The 24,589-nt window shown below is 33.2% G+C and overlaps 1 protein-coding gene across 1 annotated transcript in view; it reads left to right on the forward strand.

The window, feature by feature from the left end:
- The window catches only part of PCDH15 (protocadherin related 15), a gene marked incomplete at both ends in the record, with an annotated part of 665,703 nt that overhangs the window by 482,762 nt on the left and 158,352 nt on the right, over nt 1-24,589 (forward strand). Inside the window, 3 exons of the mRNA XM_084244834.1 lie at nt 11,635-11,940; nt 13,543-13,767; nt 21,307-21,423. Of these exons, the coding sequence (XP_084100960.1) occupies nt 11,635-11,940; nt 13,543-13,767; nt 21,307-21,423 (648 nt within the window). The remainder of the gene's footprint in view (nt 1-11,634; nt 11,941-13,542; nt 13,768-21,306; nt 21,424-24,589) is intronic.

A 24,589-nucleotide genomic window follows, 5' to 3' on the forward strand; every position in this document is an offset into this window, starting at 1 on the left:
TCTTATTGTCTGCTTTGTACAGAATCCAATTGCTAACAAAGAGCCTTACATAAGGATCTTGTTGCCCTCAAGTCATACAAGTATCAAAGATGGGAAGATCACGTATGTGTGTATATGTACATATATATTTGTTTTATGTACAAATACATAAGTTCAGACTACAAAATTAATCAGGCATATTTCTTTGGCTTGGATTCACACTATTTAGTTTATGATAAATCAGAAGGATGAGATTCTGAAACTTAGGACTGGAAATATCCCCTATGTGAGTCATAATTCATAATGTGGATATACATTGGATACAATCCCTTTTTCTACTGTCTTATTCTTTCTGTCTGAACATTTTTATGAGGAGTTCCTCTGAGCTCACAGTCTCTCTAATGGTTTTATGACTCCTTAGGATCATACTCATCCAAATCTGCACAGATAGATTTTTGTCAAAAGCGATCAGTCTTTATGATAGTAGCAAGAGTAATGCTTCCTCTGGGCAATCCAAATCAAAGTGGTTCAGACTTGTCATGTTGGATGCTAGCTGCAGTGTCCATTTAGATTCTTCAGACATTGTTTGAAATAATAGCTTTTTTTTTATTATCTGCAGAATTCTTGGTAGACAGGTTAAAGAGCTTTAGTATCTTAGGTTCATATACAGTATTTTAATTTATAATTTTTATCTTTTTTATTCTGGGGTCCAGTTATTATATAGCACCAAATTGTATTAATTAGACTGTTTCTAAGCTTCAGCATAATTTTATAGACTAAATACCATTATTCTCAAGGAACATTTCCAACTGACCAATTGACACTAAAATGTTTTTCTCGCTAAGAGAATGCTAACGATATATGATGAAAAGTTTTCCTCCATTTTGTAAAGTATCATATTCACTTTGTCTTCTCTCATTCAACTAAAAATGCTAAAAATTTTGATAAAATATTTTTGTCCTTTATAACTCTGTAACTTTGAAAAAGTCTATGCATATGTCTAGTAATAAGGTGAGAAACAGTACCATTTTAAACTAAAATTAGAAACTGACGCATCTTGAAAAATGACTGCTCCTTGGTAATCATTCTAAAATACATAAGTTGCCTTATAATTACATAAAATAGTTGCCTTATAATTACATAATCAGTGCCACATAGGAATGTTCTAAGAAAGTACAATGAGAGGAAGGCAGCTGGAAAAGGAACAGTGGAGCAAAATTTGAATCCAAAATTTCTTATTCAAGAGACATTTCTACATTCTATGTCTGAACTACTTACCTCTGGCTATGATTGCAGTCTAAGGGAGTATATAAAAAATTAAGATAGTCCTTCCAATTAATTTAGTTTCCCTTATTAAAGTGAATTTGTTAAACAAACATCCTCAGGTAGAGGAATGAATATAAAACGTACATTTCTAAATTTGGTGACACCCCAAATATGGAAATTGAACATTTCTAAAAATTGCTAAGTTTGCACTAATTTGAAAGGAAATTTGCACTCCCATATTTATTGTAGTGATATTTACTATAGCTACATTATGAAAACAATTTAAGTTTCCCAGAACAGATGAGTGGATCAATTGAAATTTTTTAAAATCTCTTCGATTTGCTTTTCTGAGCTGTCATTATTTGACTTGCCTCTCTGAGATCTGGTGGAATGCTTTGACTTTCTAAGTTTTCTTCTCTCTTTTTGAATTTCTTCATTATAACATTTCTGAGCTTTCCAGCTTATAGGAAGATAAATTTTTCTATAATTTTTTTTGTTTGGATTCTGGAGAATTGTCTCACCTTTTTATGTTACATTCTCTTGAGATCTTGTATTTCCGTGTTTTTTGTATATCTCATCTGCTCATTTTGTACATTAGGTCTCCATATTTTATTATTTTTCATGTATTTGACAGCAGATTAAGAATTTAAAGTATTCGGGTCTCCCCGGTGGCACAACGGGTTGAGCACAGCACTGTGAAGCTGTCCGCAGCCTCTGCAGTGTGGGTTTGATTCCCAGCGGGCCAGGGAGATACCCATATGGGTACGGCAGACCTGTCTCACCTGCTGCTTCCCTCAGCAGTGTTTTCAGTCCATCTGCCTGTTTCTGCTCCCTGCTCTGTCTCTGGTGAATCCTCTCACCCTCCCACATCTCTGGCCTGTACCCCAGTTTTTGTATAAATAAATAAATCTTTAAATTATCTGTTTTTTTTTTAAGTATTTTACATTTCCACAGGTGGTGCTGTGTATATGTTTGCTTTCTTTATTTTGGCCTGTGCTCTTTTGTGTGTATTTGAACTGTTTTGTAATCACTGAGTCAACAAATTGCTGAGGGGCTTAAAAGGGTTCAGTGTGGATAAGTTTAGGTGGTACTGGCTCATGTGTGTGGCAACCCCAGCATCCTTCTGATATTTGGGGATTGGGATGAGTGACTTGGTAGTTCCTGTGTTGTCAATGTGACTTGCAAAATAAGTGCCTATCCCAGAAGGTAGAAAGGTAGAGTGCAGATCTGATGGCCCGCTCTGTTGTTTTTGTTGTTTTGTCTATGTGCAGCACCTCACTCTTCATAAATGCTTTCCTCTCCTTGTAAAGTGTGTGCCTCTACAAACCTCTGCTTTCCTTCCCAAATGGTCTGGCTGGACTGTGAACTCTGCCACCAGTGTTCTCTATTCCAGACCACTACTCCCATTTTTTTTTTTCTATATCTCTTCTTCTATAAGCATAAACGTCTTCAGTTTCAACTCTGTTAATGTCTGCACTGTTCTTTACACTCCAAAGGTAATCAATCTCTCTTCTATCCATAGAACTATGTCTCAGAACAGTGTGTCCCTCTTGTTGGCTGCTCCAAGAGCCACAGCCAGTGGTGACCAGGCCCTCCTAATGGTTCCCATGGCTGGCAGCTGAACTCTTGCAACTGGTGCCTGGCAGCTGTAAACTGTGGGTTTCTCGTTGACTGGTGGCTGGGGCCTGGTTCCTGGGGCTGATAGTTCGGGCCTGGCCTCCAGTGACTGGTGTTTAAGGCCATGAGTGGCATGCTGTCACTTCTGGTGGCTTGTGCTTGGCTATCAGCCTCCCACATCTGATTAGCTGGTGACAGTGAGCAGCCATGCTGGCAGCTCTGCTGGGCCATCCCACTATGGATGTTTCTCACAGCACTGCAATCCTCCTTTTCACCTTCAGACATTATTGGCTTTATTTTGCTATAATTTCACTGAGAGTAAAAGAAGAAGAGTCTGTGTCTTTACTCTGTTGCCATTTTGCCATACTCCATGATTTAGACTTTAAGCCTTCAAAAAAATCACTAGTTTATATATATGAGTTTTCATAGGGATTGGATATTTGAAAGTTCCAGTAGTTGAAAAAAGTTTTAGTGATTTGAAATTGAAAATAATTGTTACCTTCAAGCCATTTTCAACAATGAATATGAGGCTTTTTTGTGAGCAGAGAAAAATTTGCCAGTCTCTTAAGTCATTAATTGCTTCTCTGCTTTTACACTAATAACCAACGTCTTGAAATAGCAGATTTAAGTAAAATAGACAACTATTTTATCTTTTTATGTTAGTAGATTAAAAAAATTGTATTTTCATTAATAATGTCATTAAAGATTCAGTGCCCAGCATCTCCCTCTGACCTCTCTGCTCAACTTCTGTGGTTTTTACTACAAGATGAGAAAGCAGTACACAGCTTCTCAAATTGCTGTAAAGGACAAGCAAAAAGTTGAGCTAAGCTCCCTCTCAGCTTCACACTGGGCTAATTAGATGCTACATAGTAGTTCACACCTTTCTAATAGCTATTTTCTTTTTGTCCTCTAAGTTCTTTGCATGCACCTAGAATTTGTGAGAATAAACAAAAATGATTTTATATCTAAGAAACTAATAAAAATGGGCATAAATATAAGATAGATTTAAATTGTAATTAATTGCTGAAAAATGCACAAGTAATCTGCCCAGAGACTTCTCATTGGGAAGGATGCAAATATCAGATGTTTTATACAAATAAATTCCACCCACACAGGCATGCTCTTAGATCTCTATAGAACTGGTAGCCCCCTAGTGTAAGAATCCCAATAATGGGCTTCAACTTTTTTTGAAGGGAAATAATGTATCTTAGACCACTCTAAAATTATCGGGGGGCAGGGGAGGGCTATTAACAAATTTGTGAAAAAATGTTTTTCTCTATTTCCTTTTCAAGTTGTATGCAATAAGTTAACAGTTTGACAAATATTACATATTTTTTCAGTATATGCAATTGTATATCATCTGGGTTTATTCCTAATTATTTGGTTGCCTCAAAAATACTCTATCTTTGAATTTAATGATTAAAGCTTTCCATAAGATTTTCTAGCATATATTCAAAGTTTCTGTTTTATATTTTTTTTTCCAGAGAAATCTTTGACTATGAACTATCAGCTGATTTTCCAGGAATATGAATTCACCAATAAGTAGTCACTAATCAGACCCCATAGTAAGGTGTATATTATAAAATGTGTTAACCATAGACAGATGATTATAAAGTTGCAGCTATTACTGTTTATCGCTTTGATGTAGTATGAGAAAAAGAGATGTGTGATTTTTCTTATTAACAATTTTAATTAACTTTTAATTGACTTCTAGGAAGATAAATGATTTCATTATAGCATCACACACTGAGCTTCCTTGAGTAGATATTAAACATCAATGCAAACACCTTGACAGTACTGCTGATAATAAGGGATTTTATGTTTAGTTATCTTGTGTAACATATACATACTCATGTATAATAATAAATAAGTGAAACTACCTGGCTTAGTCAGTCCATATCACTTGACTTGCATTATCTTATATTTGTTTGTCAATTAAGAAAGAGAAAAAGAAAGAAGTGACCATCCAGTCTATAAACATTTGTCTCTTTTGAATATGTATTTGAACCACCTTAAAATTTTGAGAGTATTTTCATGTAGAATATTACATTATTTCATTCAATGTAGATACCTTATAAATCTTATCATGAAACTAGACATTCAGTGATTAAAGTAGTGGTGTATCTGGTCAAAATGTATGTGTGTGTGTTTGTGTGTGTGCACACACGCTCACATGATACTTTGATAATAATCCTTGATTTAAACTGACTTAATGAGCATCTATTCATGAGGATGCTCTAGCATTTAAGTCCTCATGTAGAAGGTATGTTCATCTCACTGTAAAATAAATATTGATGTTATTTGAAATATTTAATATTCACAGGAGTTATAAGACATGGTCCTATTCTGAAAGGACTTATGGGAAAAGTGTATAAAATAAAATTAGTAAAAGTAAGCGTTTTTCAAAAGGAAAATTCTAACCGATTAACTGAACTATATTAAATGCCAGAAATTTTCCTAGAAGAAGTGGGGCTGGGATTTGAAGAATGGATATGAGTGGAACTTCAAAGATAAATAAGAAATTGTCGGGCCTCCCCGGTGGCGCAGCGGTTGAGCGCTGGGTTGCGAAGCTGCCCGCGGCCTCTGCGGTGCCGGTTCAATCCCCGGCTGCTCTCCGGCCACCAGAGGAGGATCCCACATGGCGCGCAGACCTCTCCTGCCTCCCGCTGCTCCCCTCAGCAGTGTACTTCAGTCCTTCTGCCTGCTCTGCTCCCCGCTCTGGCTCTGGTGAATTCTCTCACCCTCCCGTGCTTCTGACTGTACCCAGTGCATGTATAAACAAACAAACAAACAAACAAATAAATAAAACATGCCTATATTAAAAAAAAAAGAAATTGTCATGGCAAGTTTTGAAGAAAATGTCATAAAGTTAATGGTGAGTCCTAGGAAAATGTAGAAAAGTGATTAGACTTCATCAGTGAATATATACAGGAGAGTAAACAGTAATAATATGTTAAAAGATAGGTTGGAATTAAGTCATACTTAAGAGTTTAGACTTTCCCTATGGTTTAATCAACACATAGAGAAGAGGTTATATTTCTTTACTTAGGATTTTACAATCTAGTTCATACAATAACCCCTTGAAAACTTCACCTTGTTCATTAAAATATTAATGGTACTTGAGAAATTCTGAAGGAATGCAACATTATAAATTTCCTTTAATCCCAATTGCCCAATTGCCTCAAAGCTTTGTTTATTTGAACATAGATGTCCCCTTTTCTCTAATTCCCCTCATTATTTTTTGATTTGGAAATTGTACTAACATTGTAAGATTTATCAACTTGCATTGCATGAAATGTAATATGGGTTTAATCAAAGTCATGACTAAAATTCAATATTTAATTATCTCACCATATCCTTTTGTGTACATTTAATCCATTTTTTTAAATTCCGTATTGTCCCTACTGAAAGCATATATTTTTCTGAGTATTTTTTTCTACTATTATTTTTATTTTGCTGCAAGCCCCTATAATGAGGGGTGATTATAGGAATGAGTGAGTATGGGCATTATTGGTCTTATGAATTTAAGATAGTCATTTTCAAATTATGAATCATGGGAAAGTAAAAGTATACAGTACTGTTGTATCAAAAAACATATGGAAATACTGGGAAAAGGAGGCCTTAATCCTGGCATTTCTCAAAAATTATAGCTATATGTGACAACCTCAAGGTATTAGTGAGTATTCTAAACAAACACAATGAAAAAAAGTCTGTGTTTGTATTTGATTAGAAACGGTATCTATACACCCTAAGAATTTGAGGATATCCATTGCTAATAGTTAGCATTCCTTGCCCAAGCTCAAAACCAATTCAGAGATAGACACAAGATTCTGGTAGGTGACTCAAGCCAATATTAGAAAAATTGAAGTTTCGTTGAGAGTCAAATTCATTAGCTAATACTGCATCACACAATTAAACTACCCTATACAGCTCTTCCCCTGTGGACTAGAATTATAAATATCACCCATAGAAGAAGAGCTTATATAACTAAAATGTAAACCATAGGATAATCTTGTAAACAGTCAGATCTTAAAGGAGGCAGTACATTTACCCAGTTCCTTCTCCCAAATTTACCACTTACAAGTGAGTGAGGAAGCAAAGACAGAGCAGTTGTCTTGCGAAAATATTCCTTTGTTTGGCAAGATGAAGCATAGAGGAGGAAGTTCTCCTTCAGCCATCTTAAGGAAATAGGATCATAAAATATAATACTTTTCTGAGCTGATGTACTTTGGGAAGATCCCAAAGGAAAATATGGTTAATTCAGAGATGTGGGAAATACATGATTCAAGTGGTTCATCCAAACAAAATGAGTTTGTTTTTAAATCTCAGTTCCTTATTAGAGCAAGTTTCTTAACAATCCCCTAGTTCAGTAGTCAGCAAATGTGGATAGTTAAAATCAAATGTGTAGTGTTCCCAAAGCCATTTGTTATCAGTGTAGGTACTACATTTGCATTTTTCTAATATTATCTGTTGAATATATTGATATTAGTGTCCATTCACTTAAGTTATTGTATTTTTTTCAATGAAATATAGATGGTATTGCAGTTAGAATTACACAATAACAATGGTCTTATCCATGTCACAATTGAGGATCTGAGCTATATTTGCAAATTTCACCTCTAATGTGTATAGTGGTAAGAAACTAGATTAAAAATGACTATTCTATTACAGATATATTTCACATTTTATATTGCTGAAATATCTGAAATCCAGAGAGACTAAATTTGGTGACATACCAAAGTTAATGATATAAAAAAAAATACATGTTAGAAACACTAGAGACTAATCAGAACTTTTGTAATGTAGCAATATTTTTGTATATAATGGCCCTTTACCATCATAACCTCCATAATCAGTCTTAGATATTCTACAAGATACTAAAAGTAAGAGATATTTAAGTGCTGTCATACCCTGTTCAGATCATGAAAAATTACTACCATGCATTTATTTTTAATTGTGACTTTGGTGGTGGTCTTCTTATCTTCTCTCTGTGACCCTGTACTACTAAATCATATACAGTGTTGTAAACCACTTTGACTCAATACAAAATGCTACAATTTTTAATTTATTGAGTTAACATTGGTTTACAATGTTGTCTGTGATTCAGAGGTATAGGATCTCCTCCTTCAGGTGTCGTTAACACATGACATCTACCACTAAAACACCCATACTCTTGACTATTGTAAATAGAGCTGCAATACACATAGGAGTGCATGTATCTCTTTGAGTTAGTGTTTTTGCATTCTGAGCGGCGTAGCTATGTAGGAGTGGAATTGCTGTATCATGGTACATCTATTTTAAATATTTAGATAAGCCTTCATACTACTTTTAATAGGGGTTGGACCAGTCTACCTTTCCACCAGCAGTGAAAGAGGACCCATATCATTGCCAAAACCTATAGTTTCTGAACTTTTAATATGGGACAGTCTCTCAGATGTGATTGGGTACCTCGTTTTGGTTTTAATTTTCATTTCCCTGATGATAAATAATGGTAAATATCTGTTCAGTTGTCTATTGTCTATGCATATGTCTTCTGTGGAAATGGCATATTTAGCTCCTCTGTACATTTTTTGATTGGGTTCTTTGCTTTCTTTTGTTTGTGGCTTCTTTTTAGATCTTTGATACTAGCCCCTTGTCAGATGTATTGTGTGCAAATATTTTCTCCCATTCAGTAGAGTGTCTTTTTGCTTTAGCAATAGTTTCTTTATTGTGAAGAAGCATGTTCCTTGTTATCTAAGCATTAGTATTTATCTACATCTTAGTATTTTACAACTTGGAGCTGAGCCTCAGACATGATGAGAATTAAATAATTTTATCTTCAAATTTTTGAATGAATAATTGAGTGAGTAAAAGAGATCAGAGATATGTTCTTCATTACTTGTCTGTTGGGTTTATGGAAGGACCATTTACTTCAATAGGGAAGAAAAAGATAAAAAATAAATATTTAGACATAGATGTAATCAAGATTTCAATTAGAGACATTTTTAGGCTTCTGATGGTATAGAAATAGAAATAAATAGTCCTAGAGATATGTCCCACTTGTGTATTTATGTTGCCTAAATGACATATGTTACCTCTGTATGTTGCTCCACTATGTTACCTTACATGACAAAAAGGATTTTGTTGATGTGATTAAAGCCAAGAACCTTGACATGGGAAGATTATTCTGGATTCTTCAGGTGGACCCAATGCAGACACTGGAAGAGGGTAGGAGAGGAATGGGTCAGAGAGGCAAGATAGATAAAAAGGAGGAGATTCAAAAAGTATAAGAGGCTCTCAACTTATGACTTCTGGCTTTGAACATGGAGGAACATGGTCAAAGGAATATGGGTGGCCTCTAGCGACTGGGGATGGTTCTCATGTGACAACTAATAAGAAAGTTGGACTCTAAATCTTACCACCTCAGCAAGCTATAGAGTCAATGACTCACATAAGTAAGATAGATCTTCCCTGATTACCTACAGAAATGAACTTCTGATCTATACAACTTTATTTATATTTAAAATATAAATAATAAAGGTATATCAGGTGCTAAATGTGTGTTAATTTTCAATGGCAACAATAAAATATCAATCTAGACATATGTGAAGTTTTCTAATGGAAATATAAAGTAAGAGGCTGGACATAAATAGAACAAAACATGCAATACTCACCCCCTCTATGCACGTATACCCATATGGGCATGTATACTCACACAGCCACATTAGTCATTTTGAATTATTCTATCATAATCTTTAGGTGAACAAAAAATATATTGAGCAAGAATGATTAAATTATTGGTTATGTGTGTGACACCCCAAAGTATTGTGATCTTAAGAACTCCCATAAAACAGTCATTGAAAAGGTCACTTAAATTTTCAGGAGTGTTGGTCTTATGAACTAAGTCCCTTTTATATTATTTTTTTAAATTTAGTTAATCAGTGATTTCAGCCCAAAAAATAAAGGAGTTGGGGTATGAACCTCTTGTTCTTTGTTTTGTTTTTTCACTAAGATGACCATCTTGACTAATTGTAAATAATATATAAGGAAATGTCTAAGAAAAATGTAAAAGTAGAAGAAAATACATTTATGGGGACTCTTCAACTCTTTTGCATCAGATTTTCTTCTCCAGCAGACATCCCACAATAATTCTTCCAGGTTTTCTGAGGTTTAAGCCTCAAGAGGTAATGCCCTCCTGGGGGCATTTAGTTTTGATGGGCCAGAGAACAATCCTGCTATTGTGTCAGGCACTCTGCTATCCAGAAGAGTACAGCTACAAAAGTGACTTTCACATCTTGGAGTTTATTGTTGCAGACGTGACTCAGGCCTCAGCAGCCCCACTCTGAATGCTTCACCGATTTCCCTGAAGCTGTCTCAAATATTCTATTAAATACATCGTATTCTAGGCTTTGTGGACATTAAGTGATTATTATGTCCCTGGCTCATAATGCATCCAAATGTCTGTCTTGTTTCCCTCTTTCCCTAAGCAACACTTTGGGGCATGATCATAGCATATTTCAGGCTTTAAAAGATTTATTTTGGCTTCTTTGAAGAACAAAATCATAGAGCTATTTAAACATAAAATTCGCAGAATTTGATAACAAGAGGTCATAATTTATATTACAATTGATAAGAATTTTATATGAGATTCTCATAACACTCAATTAGAAAAGTATTTATTGAAAATTTACTCATTTGATGCAAAGTGATTTCATATGACAACATTTTCAGTTAATATGCACTTATTATAACATCGACAGTTCTCAGTTATGACTTGGAGATTTGTATTCTATCCCATTGCTGTGGTTTTGTGGTTACTATATTTTTATTCTCAATTGGATTTAGTTTCGTATCTTAGTTCCATGTATTCATTTATTCTAACATTTGTATATTCCACATACACGTATTAAGTATTTTTTTTTTAAGATTTATTTATTTATACAAGCACTGAGTACAGTCAGAGGCTAAGGAGGGTGAAAGAATTCACCAGAGTCAGAGCGGAGAGCAGAGCAGGCAGACCAACGAAGTACACTGCTGAGGGAAGCAATGGGTGTCAGGAGAGGTCTGCACGCCATGTGGGACCCTCACCCGGTGGCCAGGGATCGAACTGGCACTGCAGAGGCTACGGGCAGCTTTGCAAGCCAGCGCTCAACCACTGCGCCACCAGGGAGGCCCTATTAAGTAGTTTTATACGAGAGGCAGTGTTCTATGAACTGGGGTACAATACATTGATTTCTTGTGTAATCCTAAGCAAGATTATTAAATTCCAAAGCCACAATTTTCTCATTTACAAAATGGTACTAATGATATTTACTCACAAGAATATTTTGAAGATAAAATGAAGTTATATAGTGCTTGAGCAAATATAACTATAAAAACAAATGTACAAAACACTTGAATAGAAAATAATATAGACTCTTACATTATTATTTAGTAGATTGTGTTAATTTAAAGCAATGTTCTCATACTTTAGAATTTAAAATGTATTAAATAAATGATATTACAAGGAAAATTCAGTATCTTTGAAATTAATTTTCTGTCCTATAATATTCTGATTGCTGATGTTATCAATGCCAATGATATTTATGTTATACTCAATTTCAATGAATATTATAAATTAGGCTGTACTGTATTTCATGTTTTAGTATTTGAATTACAATGTCATTATCTTTTTTCTTCTTAGAGAAAAAGCTATTTGCTTAGAAATATAACTTACTCATTACTCTTTTCTAACATTTATCAGCAGTAAAACAAAATGTACTAGTGAATTCCTTTGTTTTTAATTTCATTTAGGCCACAGACCCTGATGCTGGAATAAATGGCCAAGTGCACTACAGCTTGGGTAACCTCAATAATCTTTTTCGCATCACATCCAATGGGAGCATTTACACTGCAGTGAAACTTAACAGAGAAGTCAGGGACTACTATGAACTTGTTGTTGTGGCAACTGATGGAGCAGCACACCCTCGTCATTCAACTCTCACTCTTGCCATCAAGGTTTTGGATATTGATGATAATAGTCCTGTGTTCACCAATTCAACATATACTGTTGTTGTGGAAGAGAATCTGCCAGCTGGGACATCCTTCCTTCAAATAGAGGTATGTGAGAGAAGCATTAGTGTAATTAATTCCGTATTATAAAATTTGCCATTAATGTTGTTTTAACAGTTTTATCAAATAAATAACACACATCCAGATAAATCTTAATTTCAGATAAACAAGTAACTTTTTAATATAAATATCTCAAATATTGCATATTATATGTTAGCCAACAACCATACTTTAGAAATATGCAAAAAATAATGGGTTAAAATATGCATTTGGAAGAAAATAAATTGCAATTTTAATTGATTTTGACTTAAAAAAGTAATACTATATATTTATTATCACAATTGACAAAATAATAGTTTGTAAAGAATGTCTTAAACTCTGGTCTTGTATCTTCAAAGAACTCAATATTGAATTTTCATGTGCATTCTATAAAATTTATCTTTGTGCTCACACAGTACCAAATAAATATTTATATATTTACATATGCACATATGAGGAGGTAGCAAGATGCATATATGCAAATATGTGTACTCACATACATATGTATAGATTTGCCCTGTATTTAGAAAACTGAAATATTGCTTCACCCATTATTCCATATACTTTCAGTAGACGACTGACATCCTTTCAGAGGTATAAATCTCCTTGCTAATAGTGTTTCCATACCTAAGTTTCTTATTTCATTTCTTTAATATCACCAGCAATTCTGAACATTCTGATTTAGTAGGCTAGGTTTACTCAGAAATACACATTTAAAGCAAATATATCTATGTATGTATGTATGTGTATATATACAAAATTGAATATTATTCAGAGATCAAAATGGATAAACTCGTGTCATTTGCAGCAACATGGATAGAGCTAGAATGGATTATGCTCCACAAAATAAACCAGAAGAAAAAAGAAAAATATTGGATGGTTTCACTTTCAAGGGGGATACAGGGAAACCAAATGAGGGATCAGGGGAAAAAAAAACAATAATATATAAATAAATGACAAAATTAGCAGGTAACTATAAATCAGAGACATTCTACAAGGGAGGGGGAAGTAGAACATCAAAACAAGGGAGAGAAGAGCACAAGAAACCACGGTGATGGTTCATGGGGGAAGTGGTGGAGGGAATGTTATTGGGAATGCATCTGAAAAGAGAACATACAAGCATCATTGTACAAAAATGAACAATGATGTAATATATATATATAAACACATATATAAATAAAAAATAAAGCAAATACTCTAATTCTGAGTAATGATAGACAGCGTAGACATAAGTCTATGTTTTAACAGTAATTTTAGTTGTGATGTTGACTGGAGATTGACTCAAGTTTGCATAGGATATGTTTGCTTCATGCACATGCTAAAGAGCAGATCTTCCCCATTCCATTGTTTCTTCATTTCATTCCCATTATCAGAATTGCCTTTGCCATTTTGTACTACTGGATGAGATCCTTATTCTATAAGACTTCTATAAAAATGTGTTCTTTTAATTAGACTATATCACTCACAAAACTATTTTTTCTCTGAATCATGTATTTTAGCCATCTTTAATATCATGCTGCCCGATGTAAAAACATTATTTCCATAAGTTTTGAGTTCCTCTATTTAGCTAACACCATTGATATAATCATTGTTCTGTTTAACTTGTTACAGGCCAAAGATGTTGACCTTGGAGCAAATGTGTCTTATCGGATAAGAAGTCCAGAAGTGAAGCACATTTTTGCACTACATCCCTTTACAGGAGAACTCTCCCTTTTAAGGAGTTTGGATTATGAGTCATTTCCAGATCAGCAAGCAACTATCACTTTTCTAGTGGAGGCCTTTGATATTTATGGAACAATGCCACCTGGTATTGCTACTGTCACCGTAATAGTAAAGGTAAGGGATATAGATGACTTCTGGTGACCTACTTTGCAATATCTACATGCCATTTCTGTTTTTTATATTATACCTGTAATTTGGAGACAGTGATTCATAATATCATATTGGTACCTGGCTGCAAACATAGATTTTTGTTAATATGACGTGTTTATGAAGAACTGAGAAATTATTGTTCAAATAAAAAGATATATTTTGAAGAGCACTGAACAGAGTTCTATAATTATGGGTGCCTGAGTCTGTCAGCTCTGTGACTTCAGGCAAGTCATATTTTCTCTGGACTAGAGTTTAATCCAAAATCCACAATGCATGGATAATAACTTCATCCAAATTCTTCAGTATAAAAATTTTGTTTAAAAATATTAGAGTTCTAAGGCTCTAGAACTAATTAGTTTAGCTTAATTTGTAACCTAAGATTCTAGAATGAAATAAACTTTGGAATCAGAGGGAATTGGGTTTAAATTCTGCCCTTGGGAACTATGTTAAACTTCTGAATTGGTTATTTGTTTATTGTAATACCGTGTACCAAATGACTATAAGACCATGCCATATTCAAATTTTAGGTTTCTAGTAATATTTAAGGTGCATAATCTATCAAAGATACTGAGATTATTTAGCTTTCTCTCACAATGGATATGGCTGATAATGGGGAATGTGTAAAACTCATAAACTCTGATTTACTGTCTGGATTTGGTTTAGATTTATTTGCCTGGATATTTTTTTATGGAACAAGTTATTGGAGTCAAGTATGATCCCAAAATATCACCTAGACAAGCAAAGTATATACTAAGCAAACCTCATTTTATACCTGGAATGCAATTCTCTAAAAATGCATCCCATATTCCCTGAACACCTTTAATTTTAATATAGAGCAATTACTCAAGGTTTCTACATCAGCATATCGGAAGGAGTTACTAATAGGTGGGCTCATTCCTTCTCCAGGAAGCAGTAAGTTTTGATCTAATTTTTGTTACTTCAGTTGTTTTATTTAGAGAAGTCAAACCACTTCATTTTTCAAGTTTCCCTAACTAATACAAAATTATTTTTAATTTATTGTATTTTTATAATAAAACAATATTTAATTTTACATATTTTCAGGATGATTATTTTCTTTTTCAAAGTAATATAATAAAATTTGCAAAATATTTCTCCAAATGCTCTAGTATTATTTAACTCTATTGATTTCAGGAGGTCCCATAAAAATAGCTTGGAAAAAATAAAAATCACTTGCTTGCTTGTTTGTTTTGAAGGGAAGAATAGAGTACAATTTTCTTTTCTCCAAAAATGTCAGTCTTTCCTAATCTTGCTAATTTTTCTGCTGTTGTCCCATGTACTTGAAATATAGACAAACTGCTTTGCTGATAACATAATTGCATGGTATTTACTAAGAGATATATTTAACCAAAACAGTCAACATGAAAATATCTTGACGATCTCTCTGTGAAAATATGCAGAAACAGAAGAAATTAATTTTATAAAGAACAAAATAAAAATCCAGTACTTAATATCTGTCTAATCCATCAACCATTTAAATTGGACTGAGAATCTGAAAATTCAAGAAATATTTGGAAAAGAAAATATTTTCATAATAGAAAAAATAAAATTTTATCACAAACACCTGAAAAGTACATTCTTACTGACAAATGTCAAGCATCCAAAACAAAAGCAATTATGATAATTACAACTAATATGTATTTTTGTTGCAAAGTCTTTGTAGAATAGTCATATACAAGTCCTTTATAATTGTACATTTATTAAGTATATAAAATAATTGAAAGAGTTGGACAAAGTCAAACAGAAGACGCACCCTAGAAATCTGAATATAAAAATAAGGTTAATGGAGAAGGGGGCCATTGGAGAGCAAAGGTGAAAGAGGTTACAATGGACAGAGTTGGAGGACTGTGGGTACCATGGTGGTGAGTATAGTGTGGTAATATGCATCTGAAGTGGACTCCTGTGTCTCTGAATCATGTAGAGTACTGTAAACCAGTCTTACCTTGATGAAAGAATATCTCTGGAATATAAGCATACAATTTAAAACAGTTTAAAATATAAAATTCAGAGAAAACCTGCCCTTACAAAATGAGTTGTAATATGGAAAATATACAGAAACAAAGGATATGTTTTCTTCAGAAGCCAAAAGCAGAATATACATTAGACAAGTTGAAATATGCAAATGATATGCAATACTGGGCAGCAGTAAAACAAATGTAAAGAACTCGCCTAGGATAGACAGATGACTTAAGTCATTTTATTGATTGCAATTTTAAAGAGAATGACTGCATAGATATAGAAGAGAAAATGACTGGATTCACCCTGTTTATGTTTGCATGTCCTTGATGGTGCAAAATGAAAATAGGCAGGGGTAGGTGGAAGGATTAGAATTGAAAGACTATCCACAAAGGCCAAGGATGTTGGAAATACAGAGAGTCTAGAAGATAGAGCTAGCATTTGCATCATTCAGAGAGGTTTCCTTCTGCAGACAAAAACGAACTGTTCCTATAGCCACAGAATATAGAAAATAAGATAAATTTTCTAGACAGGAACTCTGTCTAGGTCATCTTACCCTGTACTTAATACCAAGGAGGCTTTTGCCAAACCATGGACACATGACAGGTGGCAATGTGTCACTGATGTGTCACCATGGTGATAGCATTGGTAGAGTCCTGGTTTTGAGTTGGCCACTCAAATCAGAAACTCTGGACATTTCAAGATTCATAGCATCTTTCCATCCTTTTCTCTGATGGGATGAGATTGAATAAAAGATGGTTTCAACACATCAGCCTGTGATCTAACAGACTGATCATTATTTATTACAACTTTAGATTTTTCTTTGAGACTTCTCCTCAGTGTGATACTGAGACATCTCCTCAGTGTGATACCAATGAGACTCATTGGTATTTGTGTCAAAACATAACTCTGATAATATTTGCATCAGGGATAGACAACCCCCAAGAACTGAGAATAGTTTCAAAATCAAAACTAAAGACAAAATAAAACAAATATAAATTTAGTCAGATAATTAAGATTATATTATTGGTTTTATTTATTTTCAAAGGGGTTTAGATAACTGTGGTTTCCATTTAAGAGAGCCCCATGCAAAACTGAAAAAGATTTGCTGGGCTGAATATGACCCTGTGTGCAGGGCCCCAAGAGAAGGATGACAGATGACCAAGGGAGAATAAAAAACAGAAGGCAAATATTATGAAATACAGCAACTGGGGGAACAAATAAAGAGTGTCTGGAATAGAAAGCAGACTGGTATCGGGATATATCAACTGTATGGTCTGCCAAGAAAAGGGGTATCAGCTCCATAAACATTAAGGGATTTTAGAGAGTAGGGTAGCCAACATTTCTACGTGGTAGTGTTTACAGTAGTAATACTACAGTAGTAACCGAAGTCATTCCTCACTGGTGCACCCCATCTTTGTCTCCTGATAGAGCGTGCATCAAAGTTTCAAATGAGCATAGAGTTCACTATATTTTCATCTTTTTTAACATTATTAAAGTATAATCAATGATCATTTTCTAATCAGAAACATCTCTTGTCCAAAACAATTTTTCCCATGATTTCAGAAAATCTATTTTTTAATTAATGAATTTATTTTTATTATTTTTATTGTTTTATATATTTTTACACCATTTTTCATTTTACCACAATATATGCATTTTAATGTTGGTTATAGTCCCCATACAATCCCCACCCCCTTTTAAATTGAAGTAAAATTGCATTATAATATTATATAAGTTTTAGATATGCATCATTGAGAATCAAAATGTGTATATTACATTAAGTTCACCACCAAGGTCCAATTCTGTATTTCACCATGCCCTTGTCCCCTTTTACCCAATTTATAGTTCCCATTCCCTTTTGGTAATTGATCTTTTAGTTCATAAGTTTATTTTTGTCTTATTTGTTTTCTTTATATACCACTTATATACACATATGAGTGAGCTCAAACAGTGTTGCTGTTGTTGTTGTTGTTGTTTCACCTGGTTTATTTTACTAAACAAAATACTCTGTAGGTCCACCCAAAGTATTGCAAATGGCATGATTTCATCTTTTTCTAACTGAGTAATATTTTTTTATAACTCAGTACTGTTCCATTTTGTATATATACCACATCTTCTTTACCCATTTATCTGTCATTGGGCACTTAAATTGTTTATAGTTCTTGACTATTGTAAATAGTGCCAAAATAAACCTGACGTGCATATTTTACTTCAAATTAGTGGTTGTGTATTGTATTTATGAAATTAGATAACTGGTTCACATAGAATTTCTGATTTTAATTATTTTGAGGAATATGTATACTCCTTTCCATAAGGTTCCTTTCTCTTCATATCCTCCCCAATACTTGTTTCATTTTCTTTAGATAATTGCCTTTCTCACAGATGTGAGTTGATACCTAATTTTTATTATTTCTCAAATACTATGTGATGATAATGAACATCTTTTCACATGCCTATTGGCAATCTGTATATCTTCTTTGAAGAAGTGTCTATTCCAATCCATTGTCCAGTAATTTAATCAGGTTTTTCTTGTTGAGTTTTAAGAGTTCTTGGTATATTTTGTATATTAACACTTTGTCAGATAAATAATGTGAGAATATATTCTCCTATTCAGTGGGATGTCATTTTGTTTTGATTCAAATTTCTTTCACAGTGTACCTTTTAAGTTTGATATGGTCTCATTTGTTTCAAAATTGCATTCAATCCCTTTCCTTTACTTCTTATGGAAAAGCCACCATTAATTTGTAATCACAGTAGTAAGATCCTGTTCTCCTGATGGAAGACTGGGTAATTTGGGGTGGTAGCATGCGTTTGAGGTATTAATTTACACCTCTGAATTATATACTGTGTCGTAAATAATTGTTGCTGCCATAAAAAAATTGGGGGCCAAAATATAAGTAAAATTATTTTTTTGGTCTTGAAAAATATTAATTAAAAAAAAATTCCTTAAATCTTTGCTGGTATGCCAAAGTAGAAATGGTTTCTATGATTATTTTAGATTTTAAATAATAAATAAAATAAATAAGAGTCATATTTTCTTCTTCCTAGGTAACTATATTATCAGGTACAATTTTATTTGCTTGATTCATGGTAACAAATTTTAAGTTTTCCAGTACAACATACATTTTTAAGAAGAGTTTGGCTGGGTTACACTTGCGAGCAATCATAGCATTGGGAATAGTATTTGGAAACATGAAAGTTAATCTTTGTACAGAATAACAAAAATAATAGCAGATGAAAACAAACTGGTAGGGATCTTAATGATAAAATTGTTAACAAGACAAAAATGAAGTGTTTTTTTGTTTTTTGTTTTTTTTTTTTTGTTTTTTTGCCAATACTACCCTCTAGTGGAATAGTGGAAAGTTAAAGAGGACTTGTTTTTGTCGAATATAGCATATACTAATTTGTTACATAATGGTGCATTTGTACAGAATCAGATTTATGAAAATATTTCTTCAGTCGTCCTTGGAGAATAAATATAATGAACTATTGATTATGCTTGTTGGCAGTGCATTTCAATATTTTTTAATCTGAAACAATGCTTTGTACAAGAACAATGTGCAACTGGCTACACATTTTAGCCACAATAAAAGGTTGTAATTGCAAAATGTGTAAAGTCTACCATAGTAAGAAATAACCATATTAATTTATTCTTCATCCTGTCAATTGCAAGCAAACTAAAGACAAGAATGCTAATCTTTTGATGGCCTTCAATTATTTATAGCCTTAGATTTGTGTCTAACTAGTTTGTGAGGTCAGCTTACACAAATGCCCTGCTTGCATCCATTTAGAAGGTGAGTCAGGTAAATAATTTCCTCCTAAAAAAAGGCTGCTGTACTGTGCATGTAAGCAGCTTTTTTGATATATATGGAAAATCATTTATTATTTTTATTTCCCTTAAAGAATCAAGCTATCCAAAGTGTACCTTGACATAAGCTTTTAAATGTTTGTGTGAAGAGAACAGGGAGAAGAAATTTCATAGGAACATAGTGAGCTTATGTGACTTTAGAAAGACTTGTGCAGAAAAAATGGAGTTTTGGAATACTTTTCTAACCTTCAGAAGTTAAAATATAGGGATGCAGATTTCTACTCCTTTAATTACAAGATCCACTCATTAAATTAATTGATACTCTTAAAAAGAATATTTGCATGCAAATATGTATTTACCCCATCTAGAAACTTAAGATCAATACCCTAAACTACCCTCATTATAGAGAACCAGTGCTTCTTAAGTTAATTTACTTGTTCAGATGCTCACATTCGTAAGTATAATTCCTCTTTCAGAGGAATTGTGAATATTATATATCAAAATCGAATAAGTCATATTCCTTTTCAGTTTTGCTTGCAATTTAAGACCTCCAATTTCTTCTTGGTGTCTGTACATTGGTTCATATTCACGACTTGGAAGTCAATTCTGTTTTGAATGTAAAATCAAATTCTGTTTGATGTAATACATTAAATTATCCTAACCTCTTTGCTGAAGGAGGTGTTTATAATTAGCTAATTGGTGTGTTTCCAAGTCCATTGTACAGGGAAATTACTGTATCAGAGCAAATATCAAAGACTGTGTAGAATATCTTTTCTTCTTTTTTTCTAATAGCAAATGAGTAAAGAATGACCAGGATAATTAGATAATTATTGAATTTAGTTTTGGCTTCAACTATATTTGACCTAAAGTGCCAAAAAACTTGCATGGTATAATGATTATTTTAGAATAAGTCAGTCATGCCGTATGCATTGTTTTTGAGAGAAAAAAATATGTAATTCTTTATAAATATAAAACTATTGATAAATAAATTGTTTTGCTATTAGGGGACCAGATTTATTAGTTTGGTTCTACAAAAAAAGTGGGCTAACTTATTAAAGGCAAAGTCAATGATCTATCTGTGAAGTCAGTATCTTAACCTATCAAATGGCAGTTAAATGGCATTAAAGCATGGGCATCTGTTTCTGGAGTCACCACATCATCCCAGTGTTTAATGCAGGGTCATAAAAACAAGAGGAAGTTGATAAATATTTGTTGTATGAGTTGCTCACTGTTAATGAAAGATACTGTATTTTTATCACTGAATTGTGAGGTAAAAAGATACATACAAATTACTTTGAAAAATCTTAAAAGTCAATTAACATTGTTTTCTCTCCATAAGTACATCTACTCAGTGTCATTATAGAAGTGTGCTACCTGGAAAATATCCTTTATTCATTTTAGATTGCTAATATGTAAAATACCATCAAAGAATATTTCCAGTGTAAACTATGAAAAATTCTAATCATATCATTCTGCTAATCATATAAAGAATTTGCAGTTGCAAAAGGAACATTAAAGGGCTTTCTTAAAACAACAACAAAACAAAACAGAGCCCTGGCATTGTCTTCTGAAGTGCCATTCAAAGTAATAGAATTGAGAAGATGGAAATCTGACAGTGGCAAATGGGTTGTGTGATATGAAGAGATGGAGCTAATCTAGGAACTGTGTACCTAAACCAGTTTCTACTGAAGCACTGAACTCTTAATTGTGTTTTACAGGATATGAATGATTATCCTCCTGTATTTAGTAAACGAATCTACAAAGGCATGGTGGCTCCAGATGCCGTGAAGGGTACACCTATCACAACTGTTTATGCTGAAGATGCAGACCCTCCTGTAAGTAGAAGACATTGATTAATAATCTGAACTGTAGTGAGAAAACCTTTAACATCTATAAATGATCTAATTCCCAAGATATCACATGTGGTTTGAAACTTTTCCTCTGTTCATGCTCAGACATTCTATGTACTGTTGCCTGTGAATGCAACCGACAATATTTCCAGTGATTATTATTGAAAATAATAATCCCTAATAAAATTAGGGATATGCTTTTTGTTTCTTTCATGAGAAAGAATAGTTTATTGTTAATGTTTCTAACACAAATAATAAATATATGAGGCAATTACCCTACATTTGGAATTGCTATCATTTGGGTTCTTTATGTAGAACAATGTGAACTTACCTTTATGCATTTTCTTTTTCATTCATATATACCTATTTTGTTAGTAAACTGTAAATTAACATATATAATACTTATAATAAATATGTTAGACTAAAATTTTAATATTGCTTTTAGAAAATATTTAATTATTAATCAAAACTTTACCTCTTTTAAGTTTTCTCAAATTGCTTTTCAAAATAGAAGGTTTCAAGTAAAATTCTCATAATGGAAAGGAGGTGAATTTTTCATAATGTTTCCTTAAGTTATTAAAAATAGCATATAAAAGTGACAGTACTTAAATAAAAATGCCTTCCATAAATAACATGAGTGCTGTGTAATATAAATTATGCATTCTCTTAATAACCAAATGATAGAGATTTAAATTTTTTACTTTGAGTTGAGTTCTCACTGTATATCAATGTCTGGTACAGACTAGAAAAAAATAAAAATATTAAACCACTTTAGAAAATAAAAAAAAAAGAACTGAAATATATTATTAATTTAGAAGTTATTTTTGCTGACACAAGTAGAATTTGTGTAATGTATATTTCATAAAAATTGAATGGTAGGGCCTCCCCGGTGGCGCAGCGATTGAGCGCGGGGTTGCAAAGCTGCCCGCGGCCTCTGTGGCGCCGGTTCGATCCCTGGCTGCTCCCCGGCCACCGGAGGAGGGTCCCACATGGCGCGCAGACCTCTCCGCTCTGGCTCTGGTGAATTCTCTCACCCTCCCACGCTTCTGACTGTACCCAGTGCATGTATAAACAAAACAAACAAACAAACACACAAACACATAAATAAATAAATAAAACATGTCTCTATTAAAAAAAATTGAATGGTAGTAAAAACATTTTTTATCTTCTATAATGATAACCCATATAAATTGCATAGTGACTGTAAGGTTTTTAAAATTTGTAACATTCACATGAAAGCATTGACTTAATGTGTCTTTTTCTTGAGTGCATTAAAATATCTTTAACCTACATACTGCATGTTGGAAAATATGTTAAGCAAACTTTCATAACTATGAATACAGTAACGGAGATGGTGAATGTGAATTTGGGTGGTTGTCTATTTTTTAACTAAACTGTCACAGGTACAAAATACTTTAACATTAGACGTAACACATTTGGCTCTGTTCAACACATGTTTTGAGTACCCACTGTTAATTTTACTAACCAGCCTGGCTTTCCAGAAATTGATAGTTGTATTAGAAACATAAAACTTAAAATAGAAATTGTAACACACTGTAATGAATGAATATAAGCAAATCAAGCAACTAATAATATCCACATTTCTATGAAATTTTCAGTATTGCACAATTTAAGATAGATTTAAATTTAATGGCATTTATGATGAGAGATTAATTATAGGATTGCTGCTTACTCTGTGTGAGCTAGACCTCAAGGCTTTAGCATTGACGGCACAATTCTCACTTCTCTTGACCTTGGTACTTGGGTTGATACTCAGATCACCCCACCTGTGGAACAGATGCTTTTCGCTCTATTGTCTGTTCAGTAAAGAAATTAAAATACACAAGAGTATTTTTCTAGAAAGAAGCACTTGTTTTTATAACTTGAAACTCTTTTATAGAAACTTACCAGGCATGAGTTCCATATTTCTTTGGAAGAAGCCTTTAGCTTTGCATTCTCAGTAATAGCTTTTTTAAAAAGTTTTTTAAGAGCCTTTTACTGGCTACTTCTTAAAAAGGTCTATGAATATAAAGTGCATCATATCCTTCCATCACTCATTCAAACTACAGCATGCTTATTACATTTGCAGTATTGCTTTTCTGCTAAGTAACAATTAAATGTCCAGCTGTTCTGCAGCAGTTCTTTTCCGCTACTTTAGTAAGGCATTTTCTGAGGTAACATTGTTTTTTAACACATTGTTATTAACGCTAAATCTGGCTTTCTGGAGATGAAAAGTAGATATGAGTCATTCAGTTGGAATACTGAGCATGTTTGTTTCAGTTATGGAATATATTTTTTATCAGATTCTGTTTTGATAATTGAAACACTAGCAATCTTTTGGTGTAATTAATAATTAACATTGAGTTTTAAAATTATTGAGGCAAGTTGGGTCCCTAAATTAGCATATTAGCAATTTGACTGAACTTACAACAATATGGAATAAAAGCTCAATTCCATGAAAATTTTCAGAAAATAAATATTGCAATATATAACTTTCCCAAAAACATATGATTGACTTTTTACTTTATTTTATATTGGTGTTATAAATACAAGGTATTTCCTAAAAGGTTTGCTAAGTGTTTTCTAATCTGTTACTCTAATAGACATTCATTAATTAGAAGAAAGTATTTTCATTTTATATTCTACAAGGCTCCTTTGTCAGTTCTACCCCCTTGAGGCTATAAATATCTATGAGAAAGTGTTTAATGATCTCTTTTCCAAACAAACTGGTAAGGTTTTTGTGGGCAGGAATCAAAATTTATCCCAGTTTGTATCTTGAATTTCGGTCTGTTTGGAAACATTTGCCGAATAGTTGAACTAATTAATTAATTAATGATTATTTCTGTGTTCCTCAGGATTGACAAAATGTGCCTATTCCTCAGCAATTTAATTATTTATGATTGTGGGGAAATTTCTTAATGTCTCCAAGCCTAAGGCTCACCTTGGCCATTTGAGTGCAATGAGATTTTAATCAGCTTCTCCAATCAGAGCTATTTTTAATATTAGTCTTTTTAACAGTAGGAAAATAGAAAGATGCTTGTGCCCAGACCTATAATGTAGCTCTCAAGGAATAGCTGAAGTGTAAGCACTCACTCTTAAAAGAAAGAAAGGAGTAATGTTTAGTACAGCTTCTGCAACCTCAGAAATTAAC

Source organism: Talpa europaea (assembly GCF_964194135.1).
Source record: "Talpa europaea genome assembly, chromosome: 10".
Classification (NCBI taxonomy): Eukaryota; Metazoa; Chordata; class Mammalia; order Eulipotyphla; family Talpidae; genus Talpa; species Talpa europaea.